This window comes from Pithys albifrons, chromosome 3 (assembly GCF_047495875.1).
Source record: "Pithys albifrons albifrons isolate INPA30051 chromosome 3, PitAlb_v1, whole genome shotgun sequence".
NCBI lineage: Eukaryota > Metazoa > Chordata > Aves > Passeriformes > Thamnophilidae > Pithys > Pithys albifrons.
Genome location: NC_092460.1, coordinates 31,338,767 through 31,357,184, shown reverse-complemented (window position 1 = coordinate 31,357,184; position 18,418 = coordinate 31,338,767). Strand labels below are relative to the sequence as shown.

At 44.2% G+C, this 18,418-nt stretch overlaps 1 protein-coding gene across 3 annotated transcripts; it reads left to right on the top strand.

Annotated features, from left to right (window-relative positions):
• Positions 1–45: 45 nt before the first annotated feature.
• Positions 46–16,687, top strand: RAD52 (RAD52 homolog, DNA repair protein). 3 transcript variants are annotated; one of them, XM_071551235.1, is made up of 14 exons: positions 46–133; positions 655–767; positions 3,561–3,644; positions 7,565–7,653; positions 8,908–9,009; positions 9,581–9,674; positions 10,787–10,854; positions 11,067–11,185; positions 11,275–11,350; positions 13,154–13,350; positions 13,551–13,693; positions 14,922–15,002; positions 15,499–15,744; positions 16,005–16,687. In XM_071551235.1, the coding sequence occupies exons 4-14, from the start codon at positions 7,567–7,569 to the stop codon at positions 16,061–16,063; spliced, it is 1,272 nt and encodes a 423-aa protein (XP_071407336.1). In that variant the 5' UTR covers positions 46–133; positions 655–767; positions 3,561–3,644; positions 7,565–7,566; the 3' UTR covers positions 16,064–16,687. The 3 variants fall into 3 exon arrangements, with proteins under 3 accessions (XP_071407336.1, XP_071407338.1, XP_071407335.1); XM_071551237.1 differs by lacking the exon at positions 3,561–3,644 and having other exon boundaries at positions 13,557–13,693; XM_071551234.1 differs by lacking the exon at positions 3,561–3,644.
• The last annotated feature ends 1,731 nt before the right edge of the window (positions 16,688–18,418 follow it).

Sequence of the window (18,418 nt, the reverse complement as noted above, 5' to 3'; positions counted from 1 at the left end):
CCTCCCGCCACGGGCGCGCGAGGGGGCGCGGTCTAGTCCTGGCCCCGCCCACCCCGGCACGCGTCACCGCTCCCTTCCCCGAGGGGGTTTGGCCGCTCCGCCGCCCCGTAGCGGAAACCGGGAGCCCGCACAGGTACGGCGGGAACGGGAGCGGGGATGGGAACGGGAATGGGAGCGGGACCGAGCACGGAACCCAGAGCGGGCCCGGCCTCTCCCGCTGCGGGCCGGCACCGAGGGGCGCGCGGGGCGGCGGTCGCTGAGGGAGCCGCGGACTGAGGGAGCCGCTCCGGAACCGCCGGGCCCTGTCCTTGCTCCGGCGAGATCGGGCGCCAGGAGCCACAACCAGCCCTGAATTCCCTCCGCCGGCACCCGCAGGGAGCGCCACAGTGAAGGGCACGGCAGAGAGGATGGACCTGTGAGGTTACACAGGGAATGACACGGTTAATGGCGTGTAAATTATCGCCATTTAAAGTAGTACCTGTCTGCAATAAATACCGCTTATGTTATACTTACATTTATCACGTTGTATTGTTATATGGTATTATATATTATCTATGTATTTTATATATATTATTATATTATATTAATTTAATGTATATTATTATTATTATTATTATTATATGTGTTCTATATTACTGTCTGTTGTAATTTCAGTTTTTATCGCGGTTCAGGCCTCTCCCAGGCTGACACCCACTGAGCCCTCAGGAGCCTGAGCTTCCTTTGCAACTGTAGAGGCACAAGTCCATTTTAAATTAATTACAGTAAAGGTAAGGAAGGAAGAGCTTTGCCCTGTGTTCATTAATTACACATAATCAGGTGCTATAATATATAAGCCTTCTGTCAAGCCTGAAGTATCCTTTCTGTTGCTGTCTAAGAAAGCAAAAGGTATAAAATAGGTACAGAGGTGCCCGTGCCTGGAGTGTTCTGCCAATTTCAAATGTAAATGCTTTTCTATTTAACAATACACAAGGGTCAACCTGGAGCAAAGCAGGAAAACACCTTTAAAGCTTTAGGTTTTCTGTCCTAACTTCATTAGTGTGTCAGCTTAGAAGGGTCTTGCTGCCAGAAGGGTCACCTGTACCTGCAATAACAGTGGGGTTTATGATCCTCAGTCTGACAGATCTCACACAGCTCTTGCAGAGTTCACATTTTAGTTTCCAGCCTGGATTAATTTCTTGTCAGGTAATTGCATTTGGGAAACCTGCAGCCTTTCCAGTTGCAATTGGACAGGCTGCTTTTCCCTTGAAGCCCCAGACCATTACTCTGAGTTAAAAGGCCTGCTGGTCTTTCCTTTGCCATGACTAAAGTGACTTGTACATAAAAGATGTGGTTATAAATCAATCTGACAGGCTTTTAGAAGAAGTACCCACGTAAATAATTTACAATATTTGATTAATATTTCTGCCAGGCCTGGTCTCCAGGACGGGCTCTTTTCTTTTCCTCCATCTGTATGGATGGGAAACTCGTTGTTGGGGAGCAGATTGTTCACTTTTGATACTGTAACTGTGAGGTGTCACTGTTTGACACCTGGAAAAGAGCTTGTCTGACAAACAAGTTCCTCTTTTCCTTCAGTTCTACCCCGTGGGGCAATAAAACAGAGCACTCTTACAACAACCCTGGCTCACTATTTGTTGTTATAGGGATTTTTTTAATATACTGGCATTGAAAGATTATTTGCACCAGTTAATGCCCTTCATGAAATATTTTTTCATGCAGAATTGTGAATTAACACAGAGAAATTAAGTAATGGGAGAAGTAGGATTTATGTTCTTGGAAATCAAATGTGTTTCAAATTTAGAATTGTTTGGAACTACCTGTTTCATAAGGTGATACTTGTAAAGAATGAAATTTCATGGACCCTCTGTAAGGCAAAGATCACAGAATCATAGAATTGATTGGGTTGGAAAAGACCTCCGAGATCATCAAGTCCAACCCTTGGTCCAACTCCAGTCCCTTTACCAGATCATGGCACTCAGTGCCACAGCCAATCTCAGTTGAAAAACCTCCAGGGATGGGGAATCCACCCCCTCTCTGAATGACAATGGGTGATGAATTTTAAAACAGCAAACAGGATTATACTGGAAAGGAGTAACTGATACACAACACTGCTCTTCAGGAAATCTTTGAAAGTGTAACCAGCAAAACTTGAAAATTATGTGGGCTATAGCACAGCAACACATGCATTAAACTAACCAGTCTGGACCGGAAGTGGGTTTGTAACTGCTGGGGAAGCAGAGCCCTAAACAACCTCCAATAGTTACACAGATGTTTGATGAATTTGTGGCAGCTGCATAAGCTGTCATGACATGAAACTCAGCATGGTAAATAAGGAGGTGAGTTTCTCAACCCATGTTCTAAAAATGCAGGAATTGACCAGGTAGGCTTTGTTTGAGATGCTGGATGTATTCAAAAACTCTTAAATAGAAACACTGCCCCCCAAAAGCACTGTGTTATTCTGCTAAGGTTGTATAAAGGTAAGGAAGGAAGAGCTTTACTCTCTGCTCATGAAAATGTTAATAAAAAGTGGAACCAGAATTAGTGTTTTCTGTGTAGTGCGGGGAAGGGGATCATCATCCTAGACATGCCAAATGTAAACCCAGTACTACCTGATAGATATGAGAATTAAATTATGCTTTTAGAGCCACAGAGATCCCCCACTGGAATAAATGGCACTGCTTGAAGGTGTCAGATCTGACACATGCCCAGAGTGAGTAGGAATTGTCACAGTGGTGTTTGTGTGCCTTGAAAGCAAAGACAGTTAAACTGCTGCGGGTAACTCAAACTTTCTTTGTTACATCTTTTGATTCTCTTACTACAGAATGTAGCCTGGATCAATAAGATGCATCAATAAGGTATTGGCAGCATCAGAGCCCACCTTTAGTCTACAGTAAACACCCCCTCTTGTGACCTCCCCATGCATTTCATTGTTTAATCTGCAAAACCCGGAATATCTTTCACCTCTGTTGAAGTTCACAGAACGTCACCTCACTTTTCTCAAGTCATCAAGGTTGTTTGCTTAGAGATACCAGAAGTCAAAACTGAAGAGTTCTATTGTATGCAGCTCTCCCACAAGCAATTTCATCCTCTGTTTTCCACTCTCTTTGAACTGTGGCTGAGCACAGGCCTGTATTGATCAGGAACATCTGCCCCATTGTACTTAAAAGAGGTACCTCAGCTCAGCTGTGGGGAAAGCCTTTGCATAACAGGTAAATCAGGTTATAAAATAGCTTGGAGTTCCCAGAGAAGAGAATACTCCACAGAAATACAAAACTTTTAAAGTTTTTTTATGTTTTCTTAGAGTAATATGCACCTTAGGTTAAATATCATAGAATCATAGAATCAATTGGGTTGGAAAAGACCTCTGAGATCATCAAGTCCAACCCTTGGTCCAACTCCAGTCCCTTTACCAGATCATGGCACTCAGTGCCACGGCCAATCTCAGTTGAAAAACCTCCAGGGATGGGGAATCCACCCCCTCTCTGGGCAGCCCATTCCAATGCCTGATTACTCTCTCTGCAAAGAATTTTTTTCTGATCTCCAACTTCAATTTCCCCTGGCAGAGCTTGAGCCTTGTGCCCCCTTGTCCTATTGCTGAGTGCCTGGGAGAAGAGACCAACCCCCACCTGGCTGGAACTTCCCTTCAGGTAGTTCTAGACAGTGATGAGGTCACCTCTGAACCTCCTCTTCTCCAGGCTAAACACCCCCAGCTCCCTCAGCCTCTCCCCACAGCACTTGTGCTCCAGTCCCTTCTCCATCCTCATTGCTCTTCTCTGGACCCGCTCCAGCCCCTCAATAAATATGTGGCTTTATCTTCAGTGCTTGTTAAATCACTTGTCGCTACACATGTAACTGTTTGCTCTTGGTGGGCTCAGTGGAATTGCATTTATTGAAAGAATGTTGAAGATTTTTACTCAGCAAACCAAAGTTCGGCTGTGAAGGAAACTTACCTTGTAGGGAGGATGATGTTGAATATAAAGCCCTCTGGAGTTTCACAGCCCAGGCTAAAGTCCTGTCTTAGATTGTGTCATGCTGCGTGTTGTTTCTTGGACCAGCCACGCTCTGGGTGAGCATTTCCCAAGCTGTGGAACTCACACAATTCATGGTATGCAAACTATTTTGGAGTGATGCAAAACTGCCTGCTTCCACCTTACACTTGAAAAGAACTGGGAGCTGCCTCTCCTAACTCGGGATTAAGGCACAGTGCACCGTTAGTCAAGACAGAGGAGAACTGATAGGAAAAGAGGTGATTTAGGACCAAAATAAATTTGGGGTGGATAATGGACAGTAGAGTAGAAAGGTGTGTGAGGATGTGTTAATTTAGAAAATTAGAAGTCATGTCCCCTACAATCATGTGAAGGTGTTGCTACCACAGCCCACAGTGATAGTTGTACCTGAACAGATGAAATTCAGGATTATCTGCTCTACAAGATTGGTTTATTTCCTGCTTTTGAATTTGTGTAACACCCAGATTTTTCTCAGAAGCTGCTCAGTTCACTACCACCACACAAATAAATATCTATTTGTAGTGTGCTGTTGAAAAGCAGCATTTCATATCCAGTTTCCCAAATCAGACTTTATTTTGATTGTGTACCTAATGTGTTCAAACGTTAATTTCATGTTATTGTCATTTTTTAAAAGACAAGATCAAAATACAGAAGTAGTTAAAGCTGTTAATTTTCTTTACCTGGTCTTGTCTATCAAGGTGGTGTTTTGGAGCACAGTGCAACACCTCTAGTCTTGTGTGGGTTTTTTCTCAGTGCTAAGAAAATTTTCTAAGAACATTACCAGCTAAACTGAAAGGAATTCTCTATAAATAATGAGTAAGTCACAATCATAGAGGTAACAAATTATAATTCCTAGTCTTTAAACTGATGATAAACAGTTCGTATTGTCCTGCATACAAAGCAAGTATACTTGAACTTTAGTTTCAAGATGACTTGAAAACAGGGGTGTTTGTAACACTGGTTGGTGAGTCAGGCAGCCCCTGTCACTGCCCTGGCCCTGGAAGGCATTGGAGGCTCTTTGGTACTCTGGTCTAATAGCTAATTATCTACTTCAGCATTAATGTTTCATGTAAGTTAAAATGTTGTGTGGAGAGGGCAAGGTGGGTGAGGAAACAACATTACACTGAGCAATGGAAGTGCCTTTGCCTTCCCAATTCCTGGCTGTGGTACTGAGACAGATTTACAGCTCCATTTGCAGAATTAACTTCTCTCTCTTCCAAACTCCTACTCTAATAATTTTGATATTGAAGTTCTGTCACTTAGAGATGCTCTGACAGTTGCTTTGAGGCACAGGGCTCTGCTGAACTGCACTTCTCTGGCTGTAAAACCCACCACGTTGCTCTGATGGAGCATTTGCTTTAAGCTGTTCCTGCAGGGAAAGCCTGAAACCAGAGTGGCATCATCCCTCTCCTTCACACAGACTGGATTCAAACATAACTTGAAGATGAACCACTGACACATTTTTAAACTGCTTATTGCAGACAAGTACATTGCTGGTATTCCTTACCAGCATCTGATCTGCTGGATTAAAACCATGTGATGTGAAGTTGTTTTCAGTGGAATTTGTGCTCCTCATTCAGAATCAATGCCCATATCCCGTTCAGGGCTTTGTTGTCTTCTTCAATGAATTTAGACTGATAATGGTGCACACAATATAAAAACTTAAAAGGACTGCAGCTGAAATCAGTATTAAGCAATTTTGCATCCAAATGCCACCTGCCTACTCTGCATAAATTGGTCACAGGGTTATGCAGGCAGATGACCTTTCAGTCACTGTTTCTTCCCAAGGGCTTATAATGATCAAGATCTGATTGAGTCTGCCTGGGGCTGTGGGATGGAGGGCAGCAACATTGTTCAAACTTTGCCATTCCTCATATATACTCTTTTTTTCTCTCTCCTTGTCTCCCTCCCCTTGCAATGAGCTCTGCTGAACAGTGGAGCAGCCTGTTTAAATCACAAGTGTTTCTCCTGGTAACGTTGCTTTCTAGTTCTTCTTTTTCCAAAACCAAATGTATTTCCCACAAATTGCAGCTAACTTATGATTGAAACACATTCAAACAGATGAACACTGTACCATTATGCAAGTTTTGGGCTGAAGGTGAATAATTTCAGCCAACCAAAATTAAGGAGAGTTTTAGCTACACCTGCATAATTGCCAGTGCTCCTACTTGCCCAGGAAACAACTGGCATCCTTTTTTCTGAAAAATGTTTGCTGAGTCCTTGGTGAACTTTGGAGTTCTTGTTTAGAGACTAGAAAAGCAACTTCTTTTAAAAAGTGCTGAACCTGAAATACATTAGCAAAGCATAATACTAGCCAGGTTCTCTCTGTCAAATCGTGCTGTCTGCTTACTCAAACTGTTTTGACATCTCCAGATGTCTTGTATGTGTACTAATTTGTCCTGTATTTGTATTGCATACAAAAGTCTGAGTGCTGGGCTCCCAGTTGTACAGATTGCATTTGTGCAAATACAATTAAAGGTTGTCCTTGGGGGTTATTCAGAGTTGCTGCTGCAGCCCCTTGGCAGACCTGGGGGACACACTGCAGCAGTGCTGGAAAGTGCTGGATACTGGCTTGGCAAAGGGTGCCATCTACTGAATTATTGGTACCACTTCTTACAATTCTTACAGATTCTGTGTGGTTTTCTACTCTGCATAGTTCATGTGGTGCCATAATAACACAAGACAGTCTGATTGATTACAGTCAAAGCAGAAATCTAAAATAGACTGACAAGTCGTGGTATAGCTGAGTAAGTCTTTAAAAAGTTACCTCTGCTTTTTACCAGAGCTTAAGTATTAATAGATATTGAAAGTGATCCAAGAAGTGCTGAAGAATCTGAGACAGAATTATTTTGTTTTTCTTTCCCTAGAATGGCACAGTGCATTCACATTTACATAAAGAGAAAAACCCCATATATAGAATTATAGAATCGATTGGGTTGGAAAAGACCTCCGAGATCATCAAGTCCAACCCTTGGTCCAACTCCAGTCCCTTTACCAGATCATGGCACTCAGTGCCACGGCCAATCTCAGTTGAAAAACCTCCAGGGATGGGGAATCCACCCCCTCTCTGGGCAGCCCATTCCAATGCCTGATTACTCTCTCTGGAAAGAATTTTTTTCTGATCTCCAACTTCAATTTCCCCTGGCAGAGCTTGAGCCCATTGTGCCCCCTTGTCCTATTGCTGAGTGCCTGGGAGAAGAGACCAGCCCCCACCTGGCTAGAATTTCCCTTCAGGTAGTTCTAGACAGTGATGAGGTCACCTCTGAGCCTCCTCTTCTCCAGGCTAATCAACCCCAGCTCCCTCAGCCTCTCCCCACAGCATTTGTGCTCCAGTCCCTTCACCAGCTTTGTTGCTCTTCTCTGGACCCGCTCCAGCCCCTCAATCTCTTTCCTGAACTGAGGGGCCCAGAACTGAACACAGCACTCAAGGTGTATATAAAATATATACATATTTATATAATTTGTTACCAGTGTGATATTTAGAATTAGCTTTTTGATATGTCATCCTATGGACTGCCAGTTCTGCCATCCTCAGTCACTGTATTTTCTGCTGCCTTCAGGGATGCCTGAAAGCCAAGGCAAGGACAGCGACAGCTCCAGCAGCAGCAACAGTTCCAGCACTGGCAATTCAGTTGCTTCCTTTGGACAGGTGAGTGCCCTGTGCCCAGCAGGGAAGTAGAAGTGTTATGCTCACGCTTCTGGAAATCTGCTCTGCATGTTTATTCATTTTATACTTGGGCACAATAAGGTTGGAATCAGTCTACACCTAATTGTACTTTACATTCTTCCTCCATGATCATCTTGGCACACCTCAAGTTATAATAAATTGCTCTGGATTCTTCCCAGAAGGTTTTTAAATCTTGTACCTTAAAAGTGGGTCCTGTTTTATTCTCTCTTATTCCCAGATGGCCTGGATCGTGCTCACATACATTCTCAGTACTGCTTCAGGAAAGCCAATTACTTTCAGATATTAAAAATAATTTTAAAAAAATAGCAAAATAATTCAGGAAAAAGAAAACCGTATCTGAACTGAATGGAGCTTTTGGTGGTGAATTCTCTTCTCCATGACAGGCATTTATACATAGTTCATGAATATGGCATAGGCATGTGCATTCTCCTTTTTCCTTGTGCTTTTTGGTTCCAGGCTTGCATTCTGGAGTCAGAAAAAGACAGTTATTCCTTTAAGTTTAAACAGAACCAAATACAAATTGGAGAGGTTTGGCAGGGGTTGGAATTTATATGACACATACACTGTAAGATTCTGTGTTCTGCTGAATTCTTAGAGCAGCCAATACATGCATACACAATACTTGGGATTTAGGTGGTAAACGTACATTTAGGCTTCTCTACACTTTTTAAATTGCCTTTCTACTAAGATGAGCCGAAAGTTACAATATTTTAGGCTTGCAGTGATGCTGGCGTTCTGTAATGATGTCAGTGATGTTGGAGTTACTCAAAAGACCTCCCCTGCATGAGGGAAAATTGCTGAACAGACCTGCTTGCCTCAGCTGCTGTCCCCCCTACCCTGATGGCTTATGGTGGTAAAGTAACATTAATCTTTGCTTTTGTTGGAATTTTTAAATACACTTCTCTCATTGGTCACAGCAGTATTATGTTTTGGTTTTGAGAGTTAAAACAGAAGCTTAGATATGTATTCATGGCAAACTGGACTAGGATTATTAATGAAACATAATTGCTAGAGTTCAATATTTAACATCAAGAGTAAGAGAGAAAAAACAAAACCAATCTAATGCACATACGTACCCTGAGGTGTTTCCCTGTCTGTTATAAACTGATTCTAAAAACGGATCATACACCTCTTGGAAGGACTGGGATAAAGAGGTGGTATTAGGGAGCTACAATAGGGAGAGTAAGGTTTGTCTCTCCTTGCTTTTGTCGACAGTATCACTACACAGCCAGTGAATACCAAGCCATCCAGCATGCTCTCCGTCAGAGGCTGGGGCCAGATTACATCAGCAGTCGGCAAGCTGGAGGAGGACAAAAGGTAGGAACAAACAAGCAGGGGTGTTTCAATTCCATTTATTCCCAGAGTTTAAAAAGTTACAGTATTCGTTATATTTCTTAAGTTAATTTCCCACTAGTAGTTTAATGTGCAGATATGAATGCAAAGCCAGTATGGCCTAAATTCTGCCTGTTATTGAGCCACAGATCCCTCTTACACTTAAAAAAAAAAGACTTCATTTTTCAGTGCTTCATCCTTTACAAAGGAGTATTTATCTGTTTGTGCAACACTGAGATGTTTTCCTTATTTTTACTTGACCTGGACTCTCTGAAGCATTATATAGCACTGGCTGTGATTTACCATCTATAGTGCCCTCTGGCTCTGCCTGCCATTAAGGTGTTGTTTTATTAACCTCCATCACAGCTGCTGGGAGAGAGTGAACCTAGAGCTGCACCATCATCCTTTTGTTCACATCATCTGAATCTTGAACTTAGCCAGGTTTCCTCAGTGCAGGGTGAAATGTGTCATCCCTCTTAGAATAAAGTGTGCAGAGATGTGTGCACAAGTCTGTGTGTTTATATGCATATTTTTGTATTTATGCTTTTCTTTTCAGGTCTGTTACATTGAGGGTCACAAGGTCATCAGTCTGGCCAATGAGATGTTTGGCTTCAATGGCTGGGCTCACTCAGTCACTCAGCAGAATGTTGGTAAGTGTCTCCTGAGGGTAAAGAAGTCTTTCCTCCCTCTTGTTTCACAGTGAAGGAAAAGTCTTGCAGGTAAGGGCCAGGGTATCTGTCCCAGAGCTTGATCACTTCAAACAACCTGGGGAAAGGCATGTGCAATTTCCAGGTGCCTGAGCAGTTAGTAAAAATGAGAGAAATTGAATAATAATGGAGCTTCTGTTTTCTTTTTCTGTATGTCATAGTCATTACTCTAAAGGTGTTTATCATTATTCTTGAACTATTCTAATCAACTCTCTGATCTCTATGGGAACACTCAGTCAAGAGTAATTACAATTAAACTACTTAACACCCAGCTGTCTTGAGCCAGCTTTCTTACTCACCTGTAATTTTTGTACTCTAAACAGATCACATTCTCAGTTAATATTCCTCTAATCCTTAGGGATCCATCTTTTTCTGCAGACTCCTCTTCCAGCTAATACCTAGTACTAAGATTTTATAATAGAAAGCTTTATGAAAAATTTTCAACTATAATATGGTGTTCAGGTGGTCTTAAAGCTTCAGCCTCTTCAATCTCAATAGCTGAAATAGTACCTACCAGAGCAGTGTTGTCCCTTTTTTACAGATCTGCTGTGCTAATGCTAAAGACTAGTTGTTGAAGTAGGTCAAAGCAGCTGCTTAAATGCACCTTCTTCCTTCTCCCCACCTTCAGAAATCTTTTCTTAACTCAGGCTGGTAGATTCTAGAAATAGAACAACTTACTTCATTGCTTTCCATCTATTCTGCCCCACTTTTTTGCCCTCTTTTGACATCCCACTTTTTTGACATCCTTCAAACTCCTGCCTTTTTTCAAATAATGCCATGACAAGTCATTCCTTAGAAATTCAGAACACGAGTCTAGTCTAGCCCCTAATGACCAGAAAGTTCCACATAACATGCCCAGAGCATCCATGCAAGTCATCATTCTCAAAGTAAAGTTAATATTTTGTAGGTAATGCTCCATTTTATAGAAGATGATACAGTATTTGGGAACATTCTGCAAGTGTGGTACAGGTTTATCAATGCCCTCAAAGGACAAAAATGTAAATGTGGACCAGAAGCTTTTTGTATTAATTGGGATGTTACTTTTCCCTCCCCAGACTTTGTTGACCTCAACAACGGCAGGTTCTATGTGGGTGTCTCTGCTTTTGTCAAAGTTCAGCTCAAGGTAAGTGGAGTTTTGTTTGCACTGACTGTACCTGAGGAATTGCCTGGAGCTGTGAGTTGAAGTTCAGGCACAGTCAGACTGTGCTCCTGGAGTGCTGTGCTGAGCAGGGAACCTCGTGCTGTCTGAAACATGGACCTTGCTGTAGAGCAACCAATCAGGCAAGTGATGCACAGGTAGAATTTCCCTTATACTCACTTAAAATTTTACTGCAGGATGGGTCATACCATGAAGATGTGGGATATGGAGTCAGTGAAGGCCTGAAGTCTAAGGCCTTATCCTTGGAAAAGGCAAGAAAGGAGGCAGTAACAGATGGACTGAAGAGGGCACTCAAGTAAGTGAAGATCAGTACTTGTACATTTTCAGGAGCTGCAGGAGAATGAGGTGTTATTTCCAGTCACAGTGAGCTCTCTTGTTCCTCAGGTGCTTTGGGAATGCTCTTGGGAACTGCATCCTAGACAAGGACTACTTACGAGCCGTGAATAAACTTCCACGTCAGGTGCAGTACACGGGCTGTTGGAGCAGGGGCTGCAAAACACGACTGTGCCTGTAAATAGTGCTACCAATGCATCTCCTTCCTGAGTGGTGCCAGCCTTGAGACCCATAGCCTTTGTAACAAACACTTCACACAAACTAGCAGGCAGAGTTCTTCCCTGATGTATTACCATGTTTTACAACTACTCTAAATTTTGACTCTCTGCAGCAGGCAAGTTTGCTGGGGTGAAGAAAGTATCTGACTCAAAATGTCAGGTGACATTTATGGCCACATTGTCCAAGTCTCTCTGTTGAATGCCAGTAATCCATACATCAACCAAATTGGCTCCTTCCCAAAAGAACACGGCAAACTGTTGGATGCTTCTGTGCTAGAAAGGGCAAACCAAACTGTTGAGACTGGACCCACAACAGGTTTCAGCTGCTGCCAGTCATTTCAACATTCTAGCACAGGACAGCAAAACAGGGAACACTGTTTTGTTTTGCTACATGAGGAGCCTACAAATGATTCTACAAATGTCCTCTGCCTGACTTCAAATTGTGTTGATAGCTGAGTTTTGGAACTGAATTATGAGAGCAGAATGTACTAGCCTTGGCTATTGGAGGATAAGGAATAACATTAGGATGATCTACCCTCTTGCTTACTTGTTTTCAATTCCTGTTATGATACTACTGGCAAACTGGCTATTCAGTGTATGAAGAGTTGGCATGTACAGCTGATGTGTACTTGAACTGTGGTTCTTACCCCTCACAAACAAGAGGAAACCACACTGCATCTTGCTTTGCTTTTTGGACTCCTTACCTCCTTAGGTTTCAGTTTGCAAGGAAAGGGCAGCAGTTACTCTGTGAAGCACTAGGTCAGTGAACCTTCTAAGGTAACCAGTCCCATGGATATAAGTGCCTCTCTTGGAGATCTTTGGTCCAGAGGGACATACAATAAATTGTGATGTCCATCCTCATCAGTGACAGCCATTCTGTAACCCCTTTACTGTAACCCCTTATGATGTGACGTAACAGTCTCCATAGTGTCCAAGTTGTCCTGGCTGTTCCTGAGGTGGCACCTCAGTAACCAACATGGATCTTGCCAGCTCCAGCTGGGGACAGGAGGCTTCTAGGCAGTGAGTTGCCTTGTGGATTGGGGAAGAAGGAAGCCTTTTACAACTGCTAATCTGTGGAGTTTCACACAAAAGTTTCCTTCAATCTCACTAGTATTTGCCAAGCACCACTAGATGCCTGCAGCTCTGAGGTGGTTCTGTCTGGCTGACAGGCTGTAGGAGCAGATCCAGAGTGACACCTGGTCAGATAAACATGGCCCAAATCTCTGCTTTGCCATTACCGGGGTCATTGCCTATTAGAGGCATTGCCACGAATTTGTGGTATCACAGAGTCAAAACATCCCATCTTTAATAAACAGGAGTGGTGTACCTTCCTTAGAGGCCTCGTGGTTGCAGAACTGAGTAAAGGTTTGCTGTGCCCTTTAACACAGGCATAGAAACAAACTGATAAAACTGACAGACTCAGCAACAGCCTCGTGGGACTCTGAGGAGCTGTAAAGTTCTGCATTGATCACCTGCAGCTGTTCCTGTTTGCAGAGCACAGTGTCGGGGACATGGACTATTGGCCCTGAGCGATTAAACCAACACAAAGTCACAGGAATTCAATGATAACTAACTGAATTGCTGTGTACTGAAAAAGCATGTTCAACTTACAGCAAACAAAATAGATTTGTAACAGTCTGTACAGAAACAACTTCTGCTTATTAATTTGATGATGAAAACTTCTGAACATTTTCTTTTTTTTCTTTCATTAGGTACCCGCCGAGTTAAATTTGGTCAAAGCTAAAATACAGGACTATGAGCCTGAAATAGAGAAAGCAAGATACACTGGCTATTTGGAAAGGCAGAACACAGTGGGGAGACAGCACTGTGAGGTGGCATCTGACTGTGAGCCGGGTCAGACAGAGGCTGCTGTAGTGACAGGAGATCAGAAACAGCCAAATGGGCCCAGGTGAGACTGTTATTATAAATCTGTTTGTAAGCTGTGTTAGAAGTTATTGTACTTCTTAAAACATGTGGACAGCCCAATTTCAAAGGTAGATTAAACTACTAGTTCAGTGGATTATCTTTACTGTTATTTCTTAATGAATTTTTTCTTCATAAAGTGTAATTGCTCAAACCCTGTTTAACTTGGTGCTCACCTTGGGGAAGGGACAGGAACGGAGACTCGTTGACGACTGAGTGCGATGCCACTTACCAGCGGAAACTGCGGCAGAAGCAGCTGCAGCAGCAGTTCCGGGAGCAGATGGAGAAAAAGCAGCAGGTTCCAGGAGTTACTCCCAGCAGCAAACAGGGTAAGACGTGGCACTAAACACTGACAGTTCCCATGACAGCAGCTGGCAGGCACCACCTTACCCTCAGTACAGGAGTCTGAGCAGCCTCAGGTGCCTTTGGACGGAGTTATCAACCCACCTGTGAGGCCAAAGGAAGGAGAATTAATCATAATTTTCCCCCTCTGTGTTCTTAAAGTGGCAGAAATGTCAGCTCTAAACCTGCATCATTAAAAGGGCAATTTTCCATCCACACTAAAACACCATTAACCTGCTGCACCTGAGCTGAGGCTGCAGCATTTGAATCATAGAATGGAATCACAGAATTGATTGGGTTGGAAAAGAACTCCGAGATCATCAAGTCCAACCCTTGGTCCAACTCCAGTCCCTTTACCAGATCATGGCACTCAGTGCCATGGCCAATCTCAGTTGAAAAACCTCCAGGGATGGGGAATCCACCCCCTTTCTGGGCAGCCCATTCCAATGCCTGAGCAATCTCTCTGGAAAGAATTTTTTTCTGATCTCCAACTTAAATTTCCCCTGGCAGAGCTTGAGCCCGTGCCCCCTTGTCCTATTGCTGAGTGCCTGGGAGAAGAGACCAACCCCCACCTGGCCAGAACTTCCCTTCAGGTAGTTCTAGACAGTGCTGAGGTCACCTCTGAGCCTCCTCTTCTCCAGGCTAAACACCCCCAGCTCCCTCAGCCTCTCCCCACAGGACTTGTGCTCCAGTCCCTTCACCAGCCTTGTTGCTCTTCTCTGGACCTGCTCCAGCCCCTCAATCTCTTTCCTGAACTGAGGGGCCCAGAACTGGACACAACACTCAAGGTGTGGCCTCACCAATGCAGAGTACAGGGGAAGGATCACTGCTCTGGGCCTGCTGGCCATGCTATTTTTGATACAGGACAGGATCCCATTGGCCTTCTTGGCCTTGCAGTGGCTCCACACAAATATGAGCTACTGATGCTTTTCACCCACTGGGGAGTCTGGACGGCTGTGATGTAAACAGGAATATGGAGGTGGGAGAAAAAGGCTAAAAAGAATTATGTTCAAGTAGCACAGTTGCTTTTGTCAGATGTCATCAGGTACAGAATCTTATTGTTCCACATCCTGCTACCAAGTCATAACCTCTCTAGAAAAAGAGAGGGTACTTGGTGGCAGCTACTGGTTATCATTTCAGACTCGTCCTCTGTTTAGGAGAAAGGGTTCTTCTGTATTTCTGATATTAATGTCTTCTTGTGTTACCTCCTTCTAGCAATGCCTGATCCTCCTGTAAAGCACAGCACTCCAGCAGCAGTACAACAGGAGCTAGCAATAGAAGAGGAGTTCTTTGCAGGTCAGCCAACAATGACAAGTGTCAAATCACTAGTATTTAAATCTGCTCTTCAAAATACAGTGTAATGGTAAAAGTTATAACAGAAGAATGAGTCTTACCTTAACAATACAAACGTTGCTTGAGTGGCAGGGAAATGATGTCCACCACTATGAGGGGTTTCACACTTGGGCTCCTGAGTAGAGTTGCCACATCTGTTTGGTTAACCCTTTTGTCGAGGTGATACTGCACAGAAACAGAACCCTGTGGGTGGGGTGGATTGTCTTTCTTAATATAACTGTGGCTGTTTGGGTCACATTTACACCACAGTGCCTGGACATTGCTTAAGCCCAGAGCACAAGGGGCAGGACCACTCTCTGCACACTGACATAAAAGAGGCTTTACAGGTTAAATTTTATAGCAGCCACCACTTGTATGAAGAGAGTGCGCTGTTCTTGGAGTCGCTGTCATTGCTGTGGTACAACACTGTCGTCAGGAATCACCTTCTCCTTCATTCCAGATGATCCTGAACTTTGGGACATTTCCTTGGAGAGCACTGATCTTAAGGTAACAGGTCACCAAATGGCAGAGCCATCACCAGCTGGACTGCAGACACCTGAGACAGCCCACGGACGTCACCAGATGAGGACTCGTAACAGGACACCTCACAGAACACCCCACCACAAGGCCTGTGCCAGACCTGCACAGCTGCAGCCTCCTGCTCCCCCCATCATGAGCAACAGCAGAGCCAACCAGCACAGCCCAGGTATGAGCTGCCAAAAACTCACTGAGTTCCAGAGAGCTTGGCTTTCAAAGCAGTTGCTGTTCGTAATACAGTGGAGTGGCAGAGACATTCCTCTTTTCCTGCATCTGCCTGCAGATGCTCTGATAGTGGGCTCAGAGAACAGTCTGCTTTTTCCATCCTACTGTCCTATCAAGGGAAAATCAAAGAATTGAGGAGCACTTTTAGAAGCAGAAAAAAAGCACTAAGAAACTTCCATTTCTCACTCTCTCCCTGTCTGGCAGCATACAGCCCCCTGAGGAGAAGTCAGAGCGTGAAGAAAAGGAGACTGGAACCTACCTAAAGCACCCAGTGGTATCCATACCTCCATCCCAAGACTGCAGCTGGGTTTTCAAATTATATCAAGTGGACTTTCCTGTATATTGTGGTGAAGCAACACAGAAGAGTTTTATAGAGCCAGCAAGAACTTAATGTACTTTTAGGTTATTATGTATTTGAGATGCCTTTTTCTATAAACAAGCAATTATTTGTGCTTCTGCAGCACTAGTGGACTTTATATGTAATTTGCCTGAAAAAGGAAGAGAATGAGTCGTTAAAAATGAGATGGAATTCATCTCTCTCCCTCAGTGCTATGTTTCAGTACAGAGAGATTTTTAGAGAAATGGGGAGCAGGTGGGTTACAGTCAGAGGACCGAACACACAAGCTGTGGCTGCCCATCTGGCCGGGCTGAGGTGCTGCCCAGCCCTTTCCCTGTGGCTGCACAAACAGGGTCAGAGTCCTTTGCCCCTGCTCAGCCTGTTCCTCACCCTCCAGCTGTGCCTGTGGCACAGGGTGGGAGCAGGCCGGGACTGCTGCCAGCTCTGCACAGCATCGCTGACAGCGTTTGCTCTGATCCTTTGTGAAATGAATTTCTGTTTTTAAATAAGCTTTGACCCTTTCCAGTACAGAAATAAAACATGAAATTTGAAAAACAAACCACTCTGGTAGCTGTTTGTGTCTCTGTGCCCTTCCAACCATTACAAACAATTCTTTGACAGCCTCGAAGGAGTTAACATGTTCTGAGTGGAAGCTAAAGAGGTACCACCGTGTCTGCACAGCCTTGATGGGCAAACAGAAAACCTCCCAGGGTTTAAAGGTTAGAGCAAAGCCAACAGCTGTTCCTGCTTAGTTAGAAGGTCGAAGGAAGAATTTTTAAGCAGTATTGGAATAATACTCCTGTATCCATTTGAAGCAGCTCTGTGCTGCAAAGAGAGTTCTGCTGGGCTGAACTCCTTGTTCTGTTCCTCTGTAGTGAAGTGGTTCAGCTGCAGCTCCACCACCACATCAGGGTTCGGACCCCGGCGCTGGCAGCGCTGCTCTGGCAGGGTGGTTTGTGGTTTCACCTTCCCCACGTATCAGGAGAGGGAGCCTGGTACTGCAACGCCCACCACCTGCAGGACTGGAGGTGAGCATGGGGATACTGCATGACTGAAGGTAGAGCTGGACCAGGAAAATTTACACAACCCCTGGGATTAGTCCAACCCTGAAATCAACATCAGGCTTGAAACAGGACCCTATTCCCGTGCTTTGCCACCACTGCTCTGTCTAAATGTAAACACACTTGAAATATTCAGCATTTATTCCTGTTTCTCCTACTCCACCTTCACCACTTAAGCAGTCCATTTCCCTTAAAAGATCCTCTGCTATCCACTTACCTCCTTACCAGGACGAAGGACAAGCACTGACTTCAGCACAGAAAGGCAGGACAAGCGATAATTAATGGTAATAGATTATATCTAAAAAACAGTTTCACATTTCCCCGTACTTGTTTCTCCCCAATTCAGTGCTGCCTTCAGAACAGCTCAGGGAAGAAACACATTCCACATGTTTGAGTCATGCACTGGCTGTTGAAACCATATACCTGCTAGGAAGGAAGGGAACGTGCAGATATTCAGAATAACTGGATTTCAATCAGCTCCACAATTTTGCAATGAAAAAAATTCAAAAGTCTCATAAATGTAACTGCCTCAGCTTCCTTGACTCTGGAAACAGTGCAAATGTAGCTGTGCCTCCTCTAAGAGAATCACCACAATGAGCCTTTTGGGATTGGTCCCTTTGAAAAGGGCAGGAAAACTTATACTTGGAGCTTTTTTCCTTTGAGGCCTTGTACAGCATGACTCATAACAGAAGCTGCTCTTAAAATGGAAAGAAATGCAGCAGCAATTAAGTGTTTAGAAATACCAAATTCCTGCAAGTCTATAGTTGAGAATGACCCTGTCAAGTAGTTCTACAAATTTGGGGATTGGATTCCTATTACAGAGCTCATTAATTTCCCTCTCTCAGCCCCACAGGTGCACATCCCTGTTCCCATCCACCCAGGAGCAGAGGGCAGGGGGGCCAAGGCAGGAAAAGCTCCTGGGAGGGGCTCCCCCACCCTTCCAGCACACCCTGCTCTTGCTCCACTGCCAAAAGCAATCACAGGACTCGCCAGTGACGCTCCCTGCACCTGTGCTTCCCACAGGGAGGGGCACCGAGTTCTGCCACAGCTGAGTGTGCTTGGAAACACCATGACAGTCCCAGCCATAAAGGCAGTCCCACAGCTGATCCATTACCCTCCCACTCCCACAGGCAGTGTTCCCAAAGATCTCTCCCAAAGATTCCTTCTGCAAGTGACTCTCTGTTCTACCTTGGTTTGGGGTATCCTATTAAAGGACAAAG